The sequence below is a fragment of the Monodon monoceros genome, unplaced genomic scaffold (assembly GCF_005190385.1).
Source record: "Monodon monoceros isolate NGI ecotype Baffin Bay Population unplaced genomic scaffold, NGI_Narwhal_1 Super_Scaffold_22, whole genome shotgun sequence".
Classification (NCBI taxonomy): Eukaryota; Metazoa; Chordata; class Mammalia; order Artiodactyla; family Monodontidae; genus Monodon; species Monodon monoceros.
The window spans coordinates 73187837-73211387 of NW_021703779.1; the positions used below are offsets into that span (position 1 = coordinate 73187837).

The 23551-nt window shown below is 35.1% G+C and overlaps 1 protein-coding gene across 2 annotated transcripts in view; it reads left to right on the forward strand.

The window, feature by feature from the left end:
* Positions 1-23551, forward strand: part of DACH2 (dachshund family transcription factor 2) — a 632729-nt gene that overhangs the window by 443882 nt on the left and 165296 nt on the right. For both annotated transcript variants that reach the window (XM_029240658.1, XM_029240659.1), the window contains one exon: positions 19661-19819. In XM_029240658.1, coding sequence (XP_029096491.1) covers positions 19661-19819 — 159 coding nt within the window. The remainder of the gene's footprint in view (positions 1-19660; positions 19820-23551) is intronic.

Below are 23551 nucleotides of genomic sequence, written 5' to 3' on the forward strand. Positions count from 1 at the left end.
TTAATCCTTACAGGAATGAGTCTGAGCTTAATGGTGGTTAGGTATTGAGATTTAGTAGCCTGTGAACAATAAATAGAGAATCTCATACTAAATTACATTATGCAAGTGAATCAGGGCTTGTATGTGAAAAAATCTGTGGTCTATTAGTAATTCACAAGAGATAAAATACATATTTAGGCAAAATAGACCCATTTGTTTAAATTCTACTCTGTCTTTTCTGAGCATATCATATATATATGAAGAGATAAAGTCAAAGAATATAATGATTGTAAAATACTCAATTTTTAATTGAAAAGTTCCAAGCATACTAAATTGTATTATTTTTATTTTGAGACTAATTTCACTCTTCCAAATCTTGCTGAATTTTGAAAATGAACACTGAAGCATAACTAAAATATTCTAAAACTTTTCTAATTATTGCACTGCTCCTGAATAACTAAAACTTGTTCGAGTTAACTAATGATCATCCAGCCACTAGTGCAAAATATATAATCATATTTTTGAAGCATCTGCCTGTTACACATGTGTGTATGTGTATGTGTAGTAAAAAATTACAGCTAAACTATTAACATATTAAGGATTTTTATGCAATGGTTTATTTCTTTCTTTGAAAAATGTATTCAAAGGAACAACCTGGAATCAGAACAAACTATCAGATATTTTTCTTGCTATCCTGCCTATGGTACAGTGAATGGCCATTTGTAGAGCAAATCAGTAGTGCTTCTCCTTGATCACTTGAAAATGTAATGTATATCTTAACTACACTCATTATTTTCTTTAAAAAAATGTAGTGGCTTTATAGCCAGTAAATTTATTTTACTGATTTAATCTATAATGACTCATTTCCCTTGGTTTTAAAACAGGACATTTCTTTATCTAGGACTCAGTTCACAGGGTGTTGAGACCATGTGTTTCAAACTCATAAATCTGTATGTGTGTCTGATTCCATTCTGTCATGCTTGATATGAATTTCTTGAACTTGTTTCTTTATGACATGGTTAGCATATAATATCAAAAGAATGCAGCTACTAAAAGCATGTGCTCTCTTTTTCCATCAAGAAAACATAGAGTCTTATTTCTAATGTCTGTCTAATGTACTACTTGAAAAATAATTCCTGTTGGTTAAATAGAGTTTGGGATTTGAGGTTAAAAAAAAAACAAAAAAAAACTGGAGTTTGATTCAAGATGGCAGAGTAGAAGACATGAGCTCACTCCTTCTTGCAAGAGCACCAGAATAACAAATAACTGCTGAACAAACATTGACAGGAAGACAAGGTAACTCACTGAAAAAAGTACCCCACATCCAAAGACAAAGGAGAAGCCACAATGAGATGGTAGGAGGGGTGCAATCACAATAAAATCAAATCCCATAACTGCTGGGTGGGTGACTTACAAACTGGAGAACAATTATACCACAGAACTCCACCCACTGGAGTGAAGGTTCTGAGCCCCAAGTCAGGCTTCTCAACTTGGGGGTCCAGCAAAGGGAGGAGGAATTCCCAGAGAATCAGATGTGAAAGCTAGCAGGATTTGATTGCAGGACTTCAACAGGAGAGGGGGAAACAGAGACTCCACTCTTGGAGGGCACACACAAAGTAGTGTATGCATCGGGACCCAGGGAAAGGAGCAGTGATCCCGTAGGAGACTGAACCAGACCTACCTGCTAGTGTTGGAGGGTCTTCTGCAGAGGCAGGGGGAAGTTGTAGCTCACCACAGGGACAATGACACTGGCAGCAGAAGTTCGGGGAAGAACTCCTTCACGTGAGCCTTCCCAGAGTCTGCCATTAGCCACACCAAAGAGCCAGTAGCCTCCAGTGCTGGGTCACCTCAGTCCAAACAACCAACAAGGGGTGAACTCAGCCTCACCCATCAGCAGACAAGCAGATTAAAGTTTTACTGAGCTCTTCCCACCAGAGCAACAACCAGCTCTACCCACCACCAGTCCCTCCCATCAGGAAGCTTGCACAAGTCTCTTAGATAGCCTCATCCACCACAAGGCAGATAGCAGAAGCAAGAAGAAATACAACCCTGAGGCTTGTGGAATGAAAATCACATTCACAGAAAGATAGGCAAAAATGAAAAGGCAGAGGACTATGCACCAGATGAAGAAACAAGATAAAGCCCAAGAAAAACAACTAAATTAGGTAGAGTTAGGCAACCTTCCAGAAAAAAAACTCAGAATAATGATAGTGAAGTTGATCCAGGACCCCAGAAAAAGAATGTAGGCAAAGATCGAGAAGATGCAAGAAATGTTTAACAAAGACCTAGAAGAGTTAAAGGACAAACACCTAGAAGAATTGAAGAACAAACAAACAGAGATGAACAATACAATAACTGAAATGAAAAATGCACTAGAAGGAAACAAAAGCAGAATAACTAAGGCAGAAGAAAGGATAAGTAACCTGGAAGACAGACGGGTGGAATTCACTGCTGTAGAACATAATAAAGAAAAAAGAATGAAAAGAAATGAAGACATCCTAAGAGATCTCTGGGACAACATTAAATGCACCAAAGTTCACATTATAGGGGTCCCAGAAGGAGAAGAGAGACAGAAAGGATCTGAGAAAATATTTGAAGAGATTATAGTCAAAAATTTCCCAAACATGGGAAAGGAAATATCCACGCAAGTCCAGGAAGTGCAGAGAGTCCCAGGAAGGATAAACCCAAGGAGAAACACGCCAAGACAGTAATCGAATTGACAAAAATTAAAGACAAAGAAAAAATTTTTAAAAGCAACAAGTGAAAATGACAAATAACATACAGGGGAACTCCCATAGTTAACAGCTGATTTCTCTGCAGAAACTTTACAAGCCACAAGGGAGTGGCATGATATATTTAAAGTGATGAAAGGGAGGAAGATACAACCAAGATTACTCTACCCGGCAAGGACCTCATTCAAATTTGACAGAGAAATCAAAAGCTTTACAGACAAGCAAAAGCGAAGAGAATTCAGCACCACAAACCAGCTGTACAACAAATGCTAAAGGAATTTCTCTAAGTGGGAAACACAAGAGAAGAAAAGGACCTACAAAAACAAACCCAAAACAATTAAGAAAATGGTCATATGTACATACATATTGATAATTACCTTAAATGTAGATGGATTAAATGCTCCAACCAAAAGACAGACGGGCTGAATGGATACAGAAACAACACCTGTATATATGCTTTCTACAAGAGGCCCACTTCAGACCTAGGGACACATACAGACTGAAAGTGAGGGGATGGAAAAAGATATTCCATGCAAATGGAAATCAAAAGAAAGCTGGAGTAGTAAACTCATATCAGACAAAATAGACTTTGAAGTAAAGACTATTACAAGAGACAAAAAACGACACTGCACAGTGATCAAGGGATCAATCCAAGAAGAAGATATAACAATTATAAATATATATGCACCCAACATAGGAGCACCTCAATACATAAGGCAAATGCTAACAGCTATAAAAGAGGAAAACGACAGTAAAACAATAATAGTGGGGGACTTTAACACCTCACTTACAACAATGGACAGATCATCCAAAATTAAAATAAATAAGGAAACACAAGCTTTAATTGACACAATAGACCAGATAGATTTAACTGATTTTTATAGGACATTCCATCTGAAAACAGCAGATTACACTTTCTTCTCAAGCACATATAGAACATTCTCCAGGAAAGAACAGATCTTGTGTCACAAACCAAGCCTTGGTAAATTTAAGAAAATTGAAATCATATCAAGCATCTTTTCTGAACACAACACTATGAGATTAGAAATAAATTACAGGGAAAAAATGTAAAATACACAAACACATGGAGGCTAAACGGTACATTACTAAATAACCAAGAGATCACTGAAGAAATCAAAGAGGAAAGCAAAAAATACCTAGAGAAAAATGAAAATGAAAGTACGATGATTCAAAACTTATGGGATACAACAAAAGCAGTTCTAAGAGAGAAGTTTATAGCAATACAATCCTACCTCAAGAAACAAGAAAAATCTCAAATAAACAATCTAACCTTAGACCTAAAGGAACTAGAGGAAAATGAACAAACAAAACCCAAAGTTAGTAGAGGGAAAGAAATCATAAAGATCAGAGCAGAAATAAATGAAATAGAAACAAAGAAAACGATAACAAAGATCAATAAAACTAAAAGCTGGTTCTCTGAGAAGATAAACAAAATTGTTAAACGTTTAGCCAGACTCATCAAGAAAAAGAGGGAGAGGACTCAAATCAATAAAATTAGAAATGAAAAAGAAGTTACACCTGACACCACAGAAATACAAAGGATCATAAGAGACTATTACAAGCAAATATATGCCAATTAAATAGACAACCTGGAAGAAATGGACAAATTCTTAGAAAGGTATAACCTTCCAAGACTGAACCATGAAGAAATAGAAAATATGAACAGACCAATCACAAGTAATGAAATTGAAACTGTGATTAAATGTCTTCCAACAAACAAACGCCCAGGACCAGGTGGCTTCACAGGTGACTTCTATAAAACATTTGGAGAAGAGGTAACACCTGTTCTTCTCAAACTCTTCCAAAAAATTGCAGAGGAAGGAACACTCCCAAACTCATTCTACGAGGTCACCATCACCCTGATTCCAAAACCAGACAAAGATACTACAAATAAAGAAAATTTCAGACCAATATCACTAATGAATACAGATGCAAAAGTCTTCAACAAAATAATAGAAAACAGAATCCAACAGCACATTAAATCATACACCATGATCAAGTGGGATTTATCCCAGGGATGCAAGGATTCTTCAATATTTGCAAAACAATCAATGTAATACACCATATTAACAAAGAGAATAATAAAAACCATATGATCATCTCAATAGATGCAGAAAAAGCTTTTGACAAAATTCAACACCCATTTATGATAAAAACATTCCTGAAAGTGGTCATAGAGGGAACCTACCTCAGCATAATGAAGGCCATATATGACAAACCCACAGCAAACATCATTCTCAATGGTGAAAAACTGAAAGCATTTCCTCTAAGATCAGGAACAAGACAAGGATGTCCACTCTCACCACTATTATTCAACATAATTTTGGAAGTCCTAGCCAAGGCAATCAGAGAAGAAAAAGAAATAAAAGGAATACCAATTGGAAAAGAAGAAGTAGAACTGTCACTCTTTGCAGATGGCATGATACTATACATAGATAATCCTAAAGATGCCACTAGAAAACTGCTAGAGCTAATCAATGAATTTGGTAAAGTTGCAAGATACAAAATTAATGCACAGAAATCTCTTGCATTCCTATACACTAACAACGAACGATCAGAAAGAGAAATTAAGGAAACAATCCCATTTACCATCCCAACAAAAAGAATAAAATACCTAGGAATAAACCTTCCTAAGGAGGTAAAACACCTGTACTCAGAAAACTATAAGACACTGATGAAAGAAATGAAAGATGACACAAATAGATGGAGAGATATCCCATGTTCCTGGATTGGAAGAATCAATATTGTGAAAATGACTAGACAACCCAAAGAAATCTACTGATTCAATGTAATCCCTTTCAATTACCAATAGTATTTTTTACAGAACTAGAACGAAAAATCTTAAAGTTTGTATGGAGACACAAAAGACCCTGAATAGCCAAAGCAATCTTGTCGGTAAAAAATGGAACTGCAGGAATCAGACTCCCTGACTTCAGAGTATACTACAAAGCTACAGTAATCAAGACAATATGGTGCTGGCACAAAAACAGAAATATAGATCAATGGAACAGGATATAAACCCAGAGATAAACCCACAGACCTATGGTCGACTAATCTATGACAAAGGAGGTGCAGATATACAATGGATAAAAGACAGTCTCTTCAATAAGAGGTGCTGGGAAAACTGGACAGCTATATGTAAAAGAATGAAATTAGAACACTCCCTAACACCATACACAAAGATAAAGTCAAAATGGATTAAAGACCTAAATGAAAGAGTGGACACTCTAAAACTCTTAGAGGAAAGCATAGGAAGAACACTCTTTGCCATAAATCACAGCAAGATCTTTTCTGATCCACCTCCTAGAGTAATGGAAATAAAACCGAAAATAAACAAATGGGACCTAATGAAACTTAAAAGCTTTTTCACAGCAAAGGAAACTATAAACAAGATGAAAAGCAACTCTCAGAATGGGAGAAAATATTTAGAAATGAGTCAGCAGACAAAGGACTAATCTCCAAAATATATAAACAGCTCATGCAGCTCAATATTATAAAAAAAAAAGCCAATTAAAAAATGGGTAGAAGACCTAAATAGACATCTCTCCAAAGAAGACATACAGGTGGCCAAGAGGCACCTGGAAAGCTGCTCAACCTCACTAATTATTAGGGAAAGGCAAATCAAAACTACAATGAGGTATCACCTCACACTGGTTAGAATGTGATTATTTTGGGCATAATCAGAAAATCTACAAAACAACAAATGTTGGAGAGGTTGTGGAGAAAAGGGAACCCTCTTGCACTATTGGTGGGAATGTAAACTGATACAACTACTATGCAGAACAGTATGGAGGTTCCTTAAAAATCTTAAAATAGAACTACCATATGACCCAGCAATCCCACTATTGGTCATATACCCTGAGAAAACCATAATTCAAAAAGAAACATGTACCCCAATGTTCATTGCAGCTCTGTTTACAATAGCCAAGTCATGGAAGCAACCTAAATGCCCACTGCCAGATGAATGGATAATGAAGATGTGGTACATATATACAATGGAACATTACTCAGCCATAAAAAGTAACGAAATTGGATCATTTGTAGAGACGTGGATGGATCTAGATACTGTCGTACAGAATGAAGTAAGTCAGAAAGAAGAGCAAATATCATATATTAAAGCATATATATGGAATCTAGAAAAATGTTACAGATGAACTGTTTTACAAGGCAGAAATAGAGACACAGATGTAGAGAACAAACCTATGGACACCAAGTGGGGAAGTTGGGGGGGTGGTGTTGTTGGTGGTGGGATGAATTGGGAGATTGGGATTGACATATATACACTAATTTGTATAAAATAGTAAATAATAATAACCTGCCATATAAAAATATATAAAATAAAATTAAGAAAAACAGCTAGAAAGTTTTCTATAGTTATAGCATTTTTATTGTATTTTGAATAAGGTATATTTTCATTACTTTAAACCCATGGCTTTTTCTAAAAATTAAACGAGTGTTAACAATCATATTGGATGCAGTAATGTTGCCTTTTCCACTTCAGTTATTCTTTTTAGTTGTGACACTAGGCCTTATATGTTCTGTCCTCTTTTCAGGGATTGTCTTCAAAGAAATGCCATTATTTTTCCACTCTTCTTTTCTCTTCATGCATCCAGCTGGCCTTTTTCCTCTTGATGCTTTGCAGCCTCACCCACATTTTCAAAAGACAGAGAAAACACTACCCAGAGTTAGACCATATGATTTATGATTTTCAAGACTTGCTTTTAAAAGAGGGACCTGAATACAAAAGCTTTCCTTCCTGCTTGTGATTGAGAGGTTTTCTTTTTTTAAAAAAATAAATTTATAAATTTATTTATTTATGGCTGCATTGGGTCTTCATTGCTGCACGTGGGTTTTCTCTAGTTGTGGCAAGTGGGGGCTCCTCTTCTTTGTGGTGCACGGGCTTCTCAATGTGGTGTCTTCTCTTGTTGTGGAGCATGGGCTCTAGGCATGCAGGCTTCTGTAGTTATGGCACGTGGGCTCAGTAGTTGTGGTTCACAGGCTCTAGGGCACAGGCTCAGTAGTTGTGGCACATGGGCTTTGTTGCTCCACGACATGTGGGATCTTCCCGGACCGGGGATCAAACCTCTGTCCCCTGCATTGGCAGGTGGATTCTTAACCACTGTGCCACCAGGGAAGTCCCAAGAAGTTTTCTTTAAAGGCCTTCCCACTTCACCACTCATGGGTCTGCTTACTACAGATCTTGGCCTAGTCTAGTAAGCCTTTTTATTTTTTAAAAATTTTATTGGAGTACAGTTGATTTACATTTTTGTGTTAGTTTCAGGTGTACAGCGTAGTGATTCAGTTATACATATACATATATTCATTCTTTTTCAAATTATTTTCCCATATAGGTTATTACAGAATACTGAGTAGAGTTCCCAGTGCAATATCATAAGTCGTTGTTGGTTATCGGTTTTATACATAGTAGTGTGTATATGTTAATCCCAAGCTACCAATTTATTCCTCCCCCTCCCAAGTTTCAGGAGGTGCATATGAAACAGGGTGCATATGCACAAACAAAGCTTTAATTAAAAGTATTTATAGGGCTTCCCTGGTGGCACAGTGGTTGAGGGTCCACCTGCCGATGCAGGGGACACGGGTTCGTGCCCCGGTCCGGGAAGATCCCACATGCCGTGGAGCGGCTGTGCCCGTGAGCCATGTCTGCTGAGCCTGTGTGTCCGGAGCCTGTGCTCCACAACGGGAGAGGTCACAACAGTGAGAGACCCGCGCACCGCAAAAAAAAAAAAAAAAAATATTTATATCAATATGACTTGTATAAACAACGGTTGATGATAGTAGTTTAGTGTGTACATTCTGGAGCCCGTTTTGGTTCAATTCCTTACTGACTATGTAAGCTTGGGAAAATTACTAAATCTTTTTGAGCCCAAGTTTTCTCTATAAAATATGACTGATTATAGTACTACTCTATAGGGTTGTTCTGAGGACTAGATGAATATTTTCTGGCACATAGTAAGTGTGCAATAAATGTGATTCCCACAGATATGAGATATGTATTGCTATGTTTTTCTAAGTAGTGCCTCATAACTATTAATTGTAGTTTTAATTTCTAACATAGTTATAAAGTTCATTTATGAACTTTTTTGATACCATCAGCAGTAATTCACAAATCTCCTCATAATAAGTGTGAAAGATTCATTACATATATCCATAGGCATTAAAAACCTAGACCTAGTAAACATTTCTTATAAAATCCATAATTGTTATGTATTGTTATGGTTACTTTGATTCTGTAATTATTCATTTCCTTTCTCCTACTCCATTTTCTTCTCCTTTCTTTTCCTTTTCCCTTTTAAAAAGCCGTGTTCTTCTATCATCTGTTTTTTTCCATCTAAAATAGATTTTTTAATATTCACTCTAATGCCTCTACTTAACAAAATATATGTTTTTCCCTTGTATTGTTATCCTAGGCTCTGCCTTGTATTTCAATTTATTCCATTTTGCCAAGTTTTATAGCTTTCCGTGAATTTTGTTTTTTAGCTAAAAGCCCTATATCTGTTATCTTGTTTCTCTAGTGTGGATTTTGTCTTTAAGTAAAATGATGATTTTTTTTTTCCTGGTGAAATTCTCCTTTCCCCTGGATCTTGTACTTTTACATTGTTTGCTTGCTTACTTTCTCTGTTATCTTTTATTATATTTTGCATTCATTTTAGGGTGACATTAAAACAATTTTAAAAGGTTATAATCTATTTTTTTTCTACCAACAGTCTCATTTTAGTGCTTATTTCCTCTTTTTAAATATGTTGCTCTTTCTTATGGTTCTTCTTTCAGGAAATCCTAGTATTAATACCCACTGTCTGCCATCCAAACTCAGTCTCCTCTGTACAGAAAGAAAAAACAAACAAACAATCTCCTTCTGCTTTCCCAAGACCAGAATATATGTACTTGTTTAGATCTCACTCAACCTCAACACGCTAAGCTGTTTTGTGAATAACTTTCTGAAATGCCCACTATTTTCAGTATCTCTTTTTGTATCTGCTTCTGAGAAAAAGTCTGATTTTGCTAATAGGACGTTTTTCAAGAAAAAGTTTGGAGTATACATTTAAATATTCAAAGGTATTTTATTGTATAATTATCAATAGATTCCTTTACCTACCTTGTGAAAGGCATATATTTTAAGTATGACTGACTGATGGACAGATTGGGAATTGCTGAATTAATGGGCACATTTCAAATCCTTGGCAAGGCTTGGTGGTAATTACATCTGCTGAACCACTTGATATGTTGTTGGAAGTAGCCCAGTAAGTCATATCTGGAGTTTTTGATTTTCAGTGCTATAACATACCTGATTTTACGGATCATTTTAAGGACAATATGTTAAAATGCATATGACCATGCAAATAAATGCACTACCCACAAAAATGATGAAATTTTACCTTTGTGGATTATTCTTTTAATCTTTGGGGTCCCTGGTGCTCTTCCTCATATTGGTAGTATTGTTAAAAAGATATTTACCCTATATACAACTTAATATTAATAGCTAAAAACATTTTACTTTGTCTTTTATGTTCTAAAATAATTTAAATTATAATTGCTCACACTTATTACATGCTTATTATGTCCAGATAGTGTGCTGTTATACATGTTCTATCTCATTTAATCCTTACAACAACCATAAAGTGGGTAGATAATATTGTCTCTATATTAGATATCAAAAGCCATAGCTATTAATTGGAGGAGGCTAGATTCAACCTTTGGTCTGTCTGATGCTCTTTCTACTACGCTATTCTAGTTTGGGGAGGATATAGTCCTTCCTTCTCTTTTTTGCAACTGTCTCTATCTGCCACTATTTTTCTTAGACCTTTACCAGTTGACAACTGCCAGTCAAGTAAGATCATTCTAACCTCACCACTCCAAGGCATAAAAATCCCCACAAGCAAAATTACTGTATGAGTAATAATTAACTCTCCTCATCTGCTTCAAAAGATCATAACAGCTTCACTTCAGTTTCCTGGGCAAAATTAATTCTATTATGTAGAGACTACTTTATGGTTCCCCCAAATAATTTTTGTTACTGGTAAGGATTACTCTGCAGGAAAGTAGAATTACTTGTAGGGATAATATTAATATACATGTATTATACATGCTACTCATAGGTATACATATGATAATTATGTATATCATATTTGATGGGGGTTAAAAACTAGAAAAGGTGAATTCATCTGCCTCATTCCATGTAGCCAGTCTTGTCTTTTGCTTTTTTAGGTCTAACTCATTAGCTTTAAAAGTATGGTTTATTTGGTTAAGTTAACAGTGTAATAGAAGCAGTAAATGGCAGTGTAAATGGCAAGTTTGTAGGTCATAGCTCTAGTGTGTAAGAAAATGAAAAATGAGGGTTGTAAAAATTGAACATTGTGAATACGTATTTTGAGAGGATTTCTGATAGATTTTGAAAAGAAATTTAAGTTTGTGCTCCCTTTTTTAAGTTTTTTCAAATTAAGGCAGCTTTCTGAAAACTTTTGTTCATGTACCCCATCAGATAAATAATGAGCATGTTCTTTCAGTATGCATAAGTTGAATTATAAGCTTTATACATGTACTAACATATGTACACAAGGTAGAAATTAAATGTTTAGACTAAGATTAAAAAACAAGATTTCAACTAAAGCATTTTATTTTTCAATGATATAAAAACTTTAAAATATATTATTAATAGCAATAAGAACAATACAACTAATATGTCCTATCTGATGACCCTGACAATATTTTACCTCATAATGAAGGTGACAAAAATTTCCTACCAAAAGGAAAATTATCAGCTCTGCTATTCTATTGTTCTTCTCCTGTGCTTCCATTATCTTCAATCTGTGCTTGTGTTGTCCATTAAGTAAGACATAGTTTAGTTAAAAATAACTAAGGTAGCCCATTAATCCACTCAACTGGGCATACGTAGATCACATCACCATGAGGTAAGAGTAAGTGTAACACCGGAGCTGCCAATCGTCAACCACTTACTCTGCTTCAAACTCTCACTTTTCCTTTGAGATACCTCTAGCACTTGACTGGTGAGGGCATCAGTGATGATCCATATCTTAAATATTAGCAAAACATAATGTTGTACTTCCTTTTCAGTTAAAGTAGAAGAAAAAAAATTGAACATCTTGCTTTATCTTCATCTTTTGTATTTCCTAGGGTATGCATACCTCACTTTAGGGACCTCCAGTTTAAAATATATTTCACAAAAGAATATGTCACAATTTATGAATTCTAGGACTTATATCTTTATAATAAATTCTTAGCATTTTTCTCAGCAGTAGATATTCAGTATTTCAGAAATATGACAGAAAAATGGAAAAGATAGATATTGGTATTATATGATTATTTATTGCAAAGTGACGATAATATGGCTGTCATTTAGACAGACCTCATGCTGTTAAGGGTGACAGAGAAAACTCAAAATCAGATAAGAATGTACTGTCAATGGCTTGAAATTGTATGTTTTGGAGAATCTTTCAACTTTTACTACTTACAGTAGCAAGAAATGAATCCAAATTTCAAAAATATTGTCACGTCACATACAAAAATGTTCTGTACTAGCCACAGCACACAGTTTATATGAAATTGAAGGATTTTTAAATTTGTTCCAAGAAACACAAAGTTATACCAGATAAATACAAGGACAACTTAAAAACCTGTGGGGTTCACAGGAGAGTATCAATAATTAAGATAAGTTTATCATTTAGAATTAAAAAATATTAGCAGACAAAACCCCATTTTCTTCCTGTCTTCAGCAAAATTCCTTTTAACCAGAGTCTTTTTCAAGTTATACAGACTAACAGTTTGCAAGAGTTTCTGTGACCCTGTCATCACACTCAGCGGGTCGTACAGGTGAGAACTGTGACTTCATTACATGTGACTTAATTCCCTATATATCTGAATTAATCTTTGAAACTCAATAATGTGATGTTCAGGTTTTAGCTACTGTGCTCTAAAGTGGCACACAGGGAATATATACATCTTGTAGCATTTTAATTTAGAAACAAATGTACTGGGACTTTGCTTGAGTTTTACATTTACTTACTGAAACATGTCAGCCTAATTCTTAGAATGATGTATGAGTCAGGGGCAATTTATTTGGGTAAGCCTGAAATGACTACTTAATTTGTAATTATTAAATATACTTTTAAGCAATAATTTTCCATTAATTCCAGATATAAACTTTTGGGCTTGACTTCATATCCTTTAGAGTGGTGATGATGATAATGATAAAAGTGTAAAGTTGTTTTATTTTCCTAATTAGAGTGATGCTGATACATTGATACAACAGCTATAGAGCATGCCTGTCCATACTCACTCTTCTGTACTAGTGTTCATTGTATGTAAACTTGGTGGTCATGGAACCAAGGTATTCCTTTCTTGCTTTCTGGATACTGCTCTGCTGTTTTCCCTCTACTTTTCTAATTATCCTTCCTGAAACTCCACCTTCTTTATTTTGGTTTTTGATAGCTTATTTTGGCAGCAGTGACAAGGGTCACTTGGAGAAGAAGATCCAAAAGGATCTTCAAGTAGGAAAGTCAGTTAAGAGACTCTTGAGATAAGTGATAGAGTAGCGAGGGTCCAAATGAAGGTGGTGGCAGTGGGAATGGAAATGAAACAAATGCAAGGTCAATTCCAGAGACTCAGTCACTTTAGCAGGGAGTGAAGAGATAGAGATGTCAATGATACTTATTAGATAGAGATCTTTGAGGACAAGGGCTCTGTTATCTCTGTTTTCTCAGTGCCTGAGAATGGCATCTGACACATATTGGGAACTCAAAACGTTCCAGTTAAAACAATTAAATTATGCAACTACCAGATATAGAGAGTAAAGGGACTAGATATTTTTCATTGAATAAGGGTCAATTTAGTATTGGATATGAATATTGGATAAATTGGATACTGAAGATGCTGTAGATACCTCTGTGTATTAAGTTGTTTTACACAAACAAACTGCTGACTCCTTATACTCTAGAACAACACTATCTAATATAACTTTCTACAGTGAAGGAAATGATCAATATCTGTATCTCCCAATATGATAGTCTCTAGCCATATGTAGCTTTTGAACACTTGAAACGTGTTTAGTGCAACTGAGGAGCTGAATTTTTAATTTTATTCCATTTTACCATATTAAAATTAAAATTTAAATAACCACATGTGAAGACTGGCTACTATACTGGAGAGTGTAGCCCTAGAGATCCATCAACAAACTGCCATTTTTACCTCTGAGGAAACTTGAAACTCCTAGCCTATAGCCTTAGGATGTGGTTGTTCCTATAGGCAACATTTCAAATCAAATAGAAGACAAGCTTGTTTAGAGACCTCTTCAACATTTTTGAATGGATACTTGTTATCTATTTTCTATAAATATCAGTTGAAACTCCAGAGACAGTGCATATTTTACATTACCTATCTGGACCAATCTAGAAAGTTGCAAAATGTTCACTTTTGTGAATGCATATAAGAAAACCAAATAAAAGCATAATAACAAAGTATGTAGATTGTAGCAGATCTGCACACATACTCCTAGCTTTCCATTCATATATTGCCACTTTTTTAAAATTGAGGAATAATTGACATGTAACATTATATTAGTTTCAGGTGTACAGCATAATGATTTGTATACACTGCTAAATGATCACCACAATAAGTCTAGTTACCATCCATCACCATTCAAAGTTTAAAAATTTATTTCTTTGTGATGAGAACTTTTACTCTCTTAACAACTTTCAAATATGCAATAAAATATTATTAACTGTAGTCACCATGCTGTACATCACATCCTCATGACTAATTTATTTTATAACTGGAAATTTGTACATCTTGAACCCCTTTGTCCATTTTGCCTGCCCCGCCCACCCCCCATCCTGTCTGGCAACCACCAATCTGTTCTCTGTATACATGACTTTTGCTTTGTTTTATTTTGTTGTTCGTTTTTTTTTGTTGTTGTTGTTGCCTTTTAGATTCCATATATAAGTGAAATTATATGGTATTTATCTCCTTCCGCATGACATAATACCATCTAGATCCATCCATGTTGTCACAGATGGCAAGACTTCATTCTTTTTTCTGTCTAGTCTTCCATCGTATTTGTATACCAATCTTCTTTGTCCATTAATCTATCAATGGACACTAAGATTGTTTCCATATCTTGGCTATTGTAAATAAAGCTGCAATGAACAAAGAGGCACATATATCTTTTCAAATTAGCGTTTTTGTTTTCTTCAGATAAATACCCAGAAGAGGAATTGCTGAATCATATGGTAATTCTATTTTTAATTTTTTGAGGAACATCCGTACTGTTATCCATACTGGCTGGACCAATTTACATTCCTACCAACAGGACATGACAGTTGTCTTTTCTCTACATCCTTGCCAACATTTGTTATTTGATGTCTTTTTAAGAACAGCTTTTCTGACAGGTTTGAGGTGATATCACATTGTGGTTGTGATTTGCATTTCCCTGATAAATAGTGAAGTTGAGCATCTTTTCATGTGCCTATTGGTCATCTGTATATCTTCTTTTGAAAAATGTCTATTCATGTCCTCTGGTCATTTCTTAATCCAGTTTTTTGTTTCTTTGAGGTTGAGTTTTATGAGTTCTTTGTATTTTTGGATATTAAATACTTATATATGATTTGCAATTTTTTTCCATTCAGTAGGTTGCTTTTTCATTTTTTGATGTTTTGTTTGTTGTGCAGAAGCTTTTTAGTTTGATAAAGTTCCACTTGTTTATTTTTGCTTTTGTTGCCTTTGCTTTTGGGGTCAGATCCAAATAATCATTTCCAAGACAAATGTCAAAGTGTTACTGCCTATGTTTCCTCCTAGAAGTTTTATGGTTTCAGGTCTCATATTCATGTCTTTAATCCATCTTGAGTTAATTTGTGTGTAAACTGTAAGATGGTAGTCTAGTTTTATTCTTTTGAATATGGCTGTCCAGTTTTCTCAGCGCTATTTATTGAAGAGATTGTCCTTTCCCCATTGTGTATTCATGTCTCCTTTGTCATACATTAATTGACCATGTGCATGGGATTATTTCTACACTCTTGATTCTGTTCCATTCATCTATGTGTCTGCTTTTATGCCAATACCATATTTTTTGATTATTGTAGCTTTGTAATATAGTTTGAAATCAGGGAGCATGATGCCCCCAACTTTGTTCTTTCTCAAGATTGCTTCAGCTATTCAGGGTCTTTTTTGTATCCATAGAAATTTTAGGATCTTTTTGTTCTATTTCTGTGAAAAAAGTCATTGATTTTGAGAGGGAATGCATTGCATCTGTAGATTGCTTTGAGTAATATTGATATTTTAACAGTATGAATTCTTCCAATCCATAAGCACAGAATATCTTTCCATTTATTTGTGTCTTCTTCAATTTCTTTCATCAGTGTATTATAGTTTTCAGTGTATAGGTCTTCCATTTCCTTGGTCAAATTTACTTCTAGCCATATTATTCTTTTTCATGCACTTGTAAATAGAATTGTTTTCTCTGCAACCCAAGAAGAGAGGCCTTGGAAGAAACCAAATCTGTTGACACCTTGATCGTGGACTTCTAGCCTCCAGAACTGTGAGAAAATTAATTTTTGTTGTTTAATCTACCCACTCCATGGTGTCTTAGTCCATTTGGTCTGCTATAACAGAAATTCCATAGATGGGTGGCTTGTAAACAACAGGGAATTTATTTCTCACAGTTATGGAAGTTAGAAGACCAAGATCAAGATGATGGTTGATTTAGTATCTGGTGAGGACCCACTTCTTGGTTCACAGACAACCATATTTTTGCTATGTCCTCACATGGTATAAGGGAGCTCAGGATGTGCCCTTCACATAGTGGTAGAAAAAGGTTGACTCTAGATTACATTGGTAAAAACAATTTTTTAGCTTTAAGTGCAGCTTTAAGTGGAGTAGATGTTATTACAGATTGGCACAAGGGCATAGGGAAATGTAAAGTTTGGGTCTTCCAAAGCCTCCATACTGAGTTATAAGTCAATTTGTATAGACTTTAAAATGGTAAGTAGTTTAGGTCAAAAGACAAAAATGTGTCCAGAGCTTCCTATGCAAATATCAAGGATGTCCCATACTCCTTTGTCACTCACTTCATATATAGTTGCCTTAAGAATGCAGGATAATTTCATATATTTATACTTAGTGAAGATGGGCACAGCTGGTAACCAGCTTCCTTGTATCATTTTTAACCCAGTAGTTAAAAAGATGAGAATTGTTGGAAAAAGTTCATCTAAAGTTCTCATAAAAGCAGACAAAAAAACACCTGGAATCCTTTAATGCAGTTTAAAAATCATTTATATTCAAGTTATTTGGAATATGTAATATATAAAACATTAGACAATATCTAATGTACCATTTGTTATTGAAAATTGACTAAAGGATTTTCAATTTATAAAATAAATATTGACATAATCTCAGCTCTAATATTGTTTCATGCTGTTGCTGCTGTGATGGTGCAATACCATGTTAATATCAATGGTATAATTTAGTGTCTTCTAAATGTATCTTTATTTGTCAATGTGTTGCTCATCATTTTACAAATTACAGTTCTGTAATGGTGAGATAATTCATATCTTAGACGTAGTGCTAAAATGATGAAGTGTTTCTGTTGTTGCTCAGCAATTGATCTTCCAAAATTTTGCATTTTCTGGTATTAATCATGTTTATGGGCCCAATGTTACTATAAAGAATTCTCAGTGTTGCAATGTGGTTACTTTCATCATTTATTAAGATACTCCCCTCATCCCCCTCCGTCATTCTTTTTCATTACGGCATAACAACGTCATATTGATTTTAATTGGAATTTCAAATTTGTGAATACTAAATTATGTCAATGCACCAACCATAAAATACCTCCCTGCTCTTAGGCAGTGACTAAACAACAGCAAACATCTGGATGAAAAGAGGGAACAACTGGTGTAATCATAAGAGTGTTGCATGTTTTCAATAAACACACCAAACCTCAACATGATCAAGGGAATGATTTCTGGTCCATTAAGCCAATCTATCAATTCAACTAAATTGCCTATCTTTAAGCTTCCATGCATGTTAACTGAATGGCTTAAAGCAGAAACTGAACAATTAGCTACTTATTTCTTCCCCATTTGATTGGAAAAACTTTGTTTTTATAAGTATGGCCAAGTACTCCTCGGACTTTATATATGCTGATGGAGAATCTAGTGTTTCCTTGTCTGAAACTTGTCTAATTGGAAATTGGCCAAGTCTCCCACTTTTGGATTACAAATTGACTTTGGCCACAAGACGACTTGAAAGTGTCCAGCAGAGGGGATTGATTCCAAGAAGTGGGATAAGAGCAGATGAATGGGTAAAAAGGTTAATAAACCAAAGCAAACAAACAAATAAAAACCTCCCAGAGATTCTAGCAGTTTGCTTAAATAAATTTTAAATCCTCAGGTAGAACACCATTTTGCCTTGAAAATATTTCCCTAAAAAGTCTACAACTCTAAAAACTGATTTTGCAAATGTGATACTTGAAAGCAATAGTATAAACTAGGTAAATACTCTATTTTATAACTAAAAACATGCAACCTCTTTGACCCAGAAATCACTCTCTAGGGAATTGATTGAGTCTAAGGAAATATTCAAATGAATGTTTTTATTACAGTAAATTTATAATAATGACAAATTTGAAACAAACGTATAATCCAATGTTTAATAAATTATAGTACATTAACTCAGTAGACTGCTATGTAGCCATTACACTTTGTAAATCTGATACCTGAAGCAACATGGCAGAGATGTTTATAATGTATAAATGAGTATATATATGAACAAAGCCTAGGAGGGAACTCAAAGAAGTGAAAAAATTTACAATGTTGAATGTTAGGAATATGAGCACCTTGATTTCTTTCTACTTTTATCTTAAGACAGTAAGTGCACATATTTTACAGAATGCCCAAGATCCCCAGGCCTAAATCTCTCTACAAAACAGGGTCAATGTTTTGGCAATCAGATGGGATAGAGTCAGCCATGTGGAGATGCTAATGTCACAATTCCAGCATGGGAATAAGAACAGAACCACTGATCTCTGAATTAATGAAATACATCAAGTGAATAGATGGGGCTGCCCACACAACCATTTTGTTTTCTAAAGCCAGAATGTGTGCTACTGCAGGGATTGGAATTCAACCCCTACCCCTCTTTTTAAAGTATTCTTCTTAAAAAGATGACCTGGAAATAATTTTGTGGTTGTTTCCTACATGCTTTTAAGCAATGGTTCTGCCCCACAGTATGCTAAGTGCCAGATGAAATAGCTATGCCACTGTAGATTATTATGATGATATAGTATAGTAGTCTGCATTTATGCATACTTTACTTCACTCTCTAGCATGGATGATCAAAGTAAAGCACAATTTCAAATTAAGAGCTGTGGTTTTATGTTTTATCCATCTTATTTTGTATAAAAGCCTGCTGTGTATGAAGAGATTAACTTTTTGAGGGCTGGATCTGAAAACAAAATAACTGATCATTTTGTATCTTACCACATATTTTTGCATGTCATCATGCTCTTATGAATATGTTCTTTTTGCGTGAATAGCAACTGCTTTTCATTTAGATATAGCACACGTATGTTAGAGGGTTGGAAGGAGAGGCAGTAGTGTTCAGTTAAAGGCCTTCAACATATAAATGCTTTCAAAAGTTATTCATTATGCTTCCAGATTTTTTAGACTACCTGTAAGGCAAGTGAGCCTATATTACTAGTGAAAGCTGTTTAGTCTTCCCAGAGTCAGCTTAAATCCAAGGCTATTGAAAGTTTTTGAAACCATCATAAAAATGAGTCACTTATGTTTAATAATAATTATCTATATAGTAATATTAATAATTACAACCCTAAAAAGGGAGTTTAAAAATCCTTCTCATAGAAAGTTGTTAACTTGCAATCTGTTTATATGAATGTTTTTCAGGTGGAAGTGACTCTTCCTGGGATAAGGATAAGATGCAGTCTCCTCTTGCTGCTCCTGGACCCCAACATGGAATTGCTCATGCAGCCCTGGCTGGCCAGCCAGGCCTTGGAGGAGCTCCTACCCTCAATCCACTGCAGCAGAACCAGCTGCTGGCCAATAGTATGTATACTGTACTCCCCAAATTTGGTGTGTAAGAAAAATACCACCCAAGACCCACTGGACAACTTGCAATACCAGGGATGGTTTATTTCTCTTCGATAAGGTTTAACAATTTGAAGTTAGGAAGGTAGATAAAGAGGAATTCATTTGAAAGGGTGAGGTTTTTAGAACAGAGATATATTGAGTGGCCGTATAGCAGAGTAGAGGTACACAGGAGGCTATGTAAGAGAGTAGTTAAGAATTCTGGCTATAGTCACATAAACTTGGGTTTGAATTCCACATCTTTTGAATTCTGTATCACTGTCTGGCTCTGGAGAAGTCAGATAACTTTTCCAAGTCTCAGTTTCCACAACTGAAAAATAGGAATAAAAGTACACCTAGGCATTAAGGTTATTAAGAAAGCTAAAAATAATTAAGGAAAAACTGTTAGCAGTGACTTGCATATAGTAAGTACTTATTACTCAGTAGTCAAACTACAGCTGAATTATACAAATTCAGGTTTAGATAATGTTTTTAGGAGCTTCAAAGACTCAGAAATCTTTCTGTAGGAAAGCAGGCCTTATATATCTTGCTTAGCTAAAATCTTACTTTTCTTACAGACAGAAAATCTGGGAGAAGAATTCCATTATTCCTTTCTCTGAGACTTTCATTCCCCCACTAGGATTAAGGCAACAGAGGAATTCTGAGATATTTTAACATGATGTCCTAAATCTTAATAAAATTCATCAGTTATTAAGCATATAAAATAAGTTATGGTGTCATCCTTTAAGGAGATTATAATCTAAAGGGTGAAATGTCTCATAAAAAATGTAATGTTAAGCAAAGACAAATAAAATGAATGTCAGAAAAGTTGTAAATATTATAAATCAAAACCAACTGATTAAGACAGACTTATGTCATAAAGAGGGGAAACTTAGAGGACTTCTTGTTTCTGGTCTGACATGTAAAGAGCTTATAAGTTGTCATTCTTGTCCTCACAACAAGAAAAAAGTGGACAGTCTGAAAATCAATAGCTCTTTTAAATCCATCGGAGATTGAGTACACGGGGTACAGTTAACCCCCAAACTGGATAGATTGGCAGATACAGAGAATCACAGATTATAGGGAGCAGAAGCCAGAGCTAGAGCCTGGTAGAAGTATTTAAAGAGTAATTGAGTTATTTCTGAAGATTCAGAGTGAATCTAGCTTGAGAGATGAAGACTCCTGGGGGCCCACACTTAGGGGGTCCCTACAGTTTCATGAGTTTTACCTCCAGAACCCTATGAAGTTCTCAGGATGAAGACTTGAGAAAGTTGTCCTCATGCTTCTAGAAGAGGAGAGAAAAAAATAACCATTTCAAAATATGTCCAGAATGTTCTGTCCTCCTTAACAGAGGCCCATCCTCAAAGGAAACTACTTTACCAGAGCTTAAACTATTTGGTTTCACCACAGCCTGACTTGGGGGAAGGGATACAGTAAACTCCAGTACCCTGTAGCCATTGATGCGAGGGAATAGAGATACAAAACTCCAGCCCCTTTAGTTTTTCATGTGGGGAAAGAGAAATACTCAACTCTAGTCCCCTCTAGCCTTCCTGTCTCACCTAAGAGGGCAAAAAGGCAGAAAAGAACTTGTGAAAGTCACAGCCGAAGGACACAGTCTCACTAGGAGACTGAGACTTGATCATAGGATTATAGACCATTTCTTCTCTCTACACATTAGGGCTCTGCCTAATAACAGGGTGTTACAACTGAAAGAACAGAATGCCTCAGAAAGCCTGTAGGTAAAAACAAAGACAACAGGGAAGATAGGAAAATATAGCTGCTAATATGACAACTACAGCAAACAGTAAACAGTCTAACTCCTTGCCAATAAACATAAAATTTCCCAATAAAGGTCTGTTTATGTCACTTCCCTTTACCCAATACACAATTTCTGGCTTTAAACAAGAAAATTGCAAGGCATGTAAAAGGCAAAAAACACAGTATGAAGAGAAAAAGCAAGTGACAGTACCAGAATTACACATAGCAGATATTTTAGAATTATCAGACTAGGAATTTTAAATAACTATGATTAATATACTAAGAGAATGGAAAAAGTGGAAAACAAAAGTATTCATGGAAATTTTAAGCAGAGAAAGGGAAAATCTAAGCATCAAAAGGAAATACTGAAAATCAAAAATACTCCAATAAAATGAAAAATGCCTAAGATGGGCTCATCAGTAGACTGGCCAGGGTCAAGGCAAGGATTAGGAAACTTGGAGACATGTCAAAAGAAACTTCTCAAACTGAAAAAACAAAGCAAAAATGAATGAAAAAGAAAACATAACAGCATATCCAAGAACTGTGTGGCAATTACAAAAGGTGTAGCACACATGTAATGGAAATACTAGAAGGACAAGATTGGGGGGAAGGAAGAGAAGAACTATTTGAAGTAACAATGGCCGAAAATTTTCCCAAATTAATGAGAGATTCCAAACTACAGACCCAGAAAGCTTACAAAACACTAAGAAAGATACATATTAACAAATCTACTGCTATGCATATTATAGTCAAAATGGAAAATCAAAAAGAAAAAAATCTCGAAGGAAGACAGAGAGAAAGAAAAAAAAACTCCTTACATGTACAGGAACAAAGAGAAGAATTACTTTAGACTTACTTTCAGAAACCAGGCATTGAAGAATAGAGTGGTGTGAAATTGTTGGTGATGAAAGAAAAAATTCCACCAACCTAGAATTTTGTATCCAGTGAAATTTTCCTTTAAAAGTGAGGAAATAAAGACTTCCTCAGATGAACAAAAGTTAAAGGAATTTGTTACCATACCACCAGATCTGCCCTGTAAAAAATGTTAAAAGAAAGTCTTCAGAGAGAAGGAAAATGGTATAGGTCAGAAAGTTGGATCTACAGAAAGAAAGGATGAGAGTTAGAGAAGGAATAAATTAAGGTAAATTATATGTGTGTGTGTGTGTGTGTGTGTGTGTGTGTGTGTATATATATATATATACTCTTAATCGAACAAATAAACTGTTCCAAATAACAATAACAATGGTATATTGGGTAATTATACTTTATGGATAAGTGAATAAGTGATATAAATGACAGTGATATTATAAAGGACAGGAGGGAGGAATTGGAAATACTCTGATATAAGGTAACTTCACTACCCATGAAATGGCTTAGTGTTATTTGAAAGCAGATTTAAATAAGTTGTAAAATGTATATTACAAACTCCATGGGAATCACTTAATTTTTTTAGAAAAATAAGTATAATTAACATGATAAAAGAGGAGAGAAAAATGAGTCATATAAAATGGTCAGTTAACACCAGAGAAAGAATCAAAAGAGTGGAAGACAAGACTTAAAAAAAAAGGACATGAATAGAAAACAGTAACAAATATGATAGCTACCTATCCAACTATCATCATCACTTTAATATGATTGGTCTAAATACACCAATTAAAGACATAGACTGGCCTATGAATATTAGTGACCTGGGATATTGATGATTTTGCTTGTACTTAAAATACTTCTTGTGTAATCAGGTATCAAGTAAAAGAAAAGCAATAAAAAGCAAAAGCAGCAACAGCAAAAAGTAAAAATAATGGAGACACAGTAGATAAGAAAACTCAGGATCCAGCCATGCTGAGAACCACCCTCCCACCAGTGGGCTGGCACAATCCCTGGGACTGCCTGAGCAGTGCAGCCAGCCCAGCCCTACACACCCATGAGCTTGAAGCCATTGCACAAGGAAAGGCC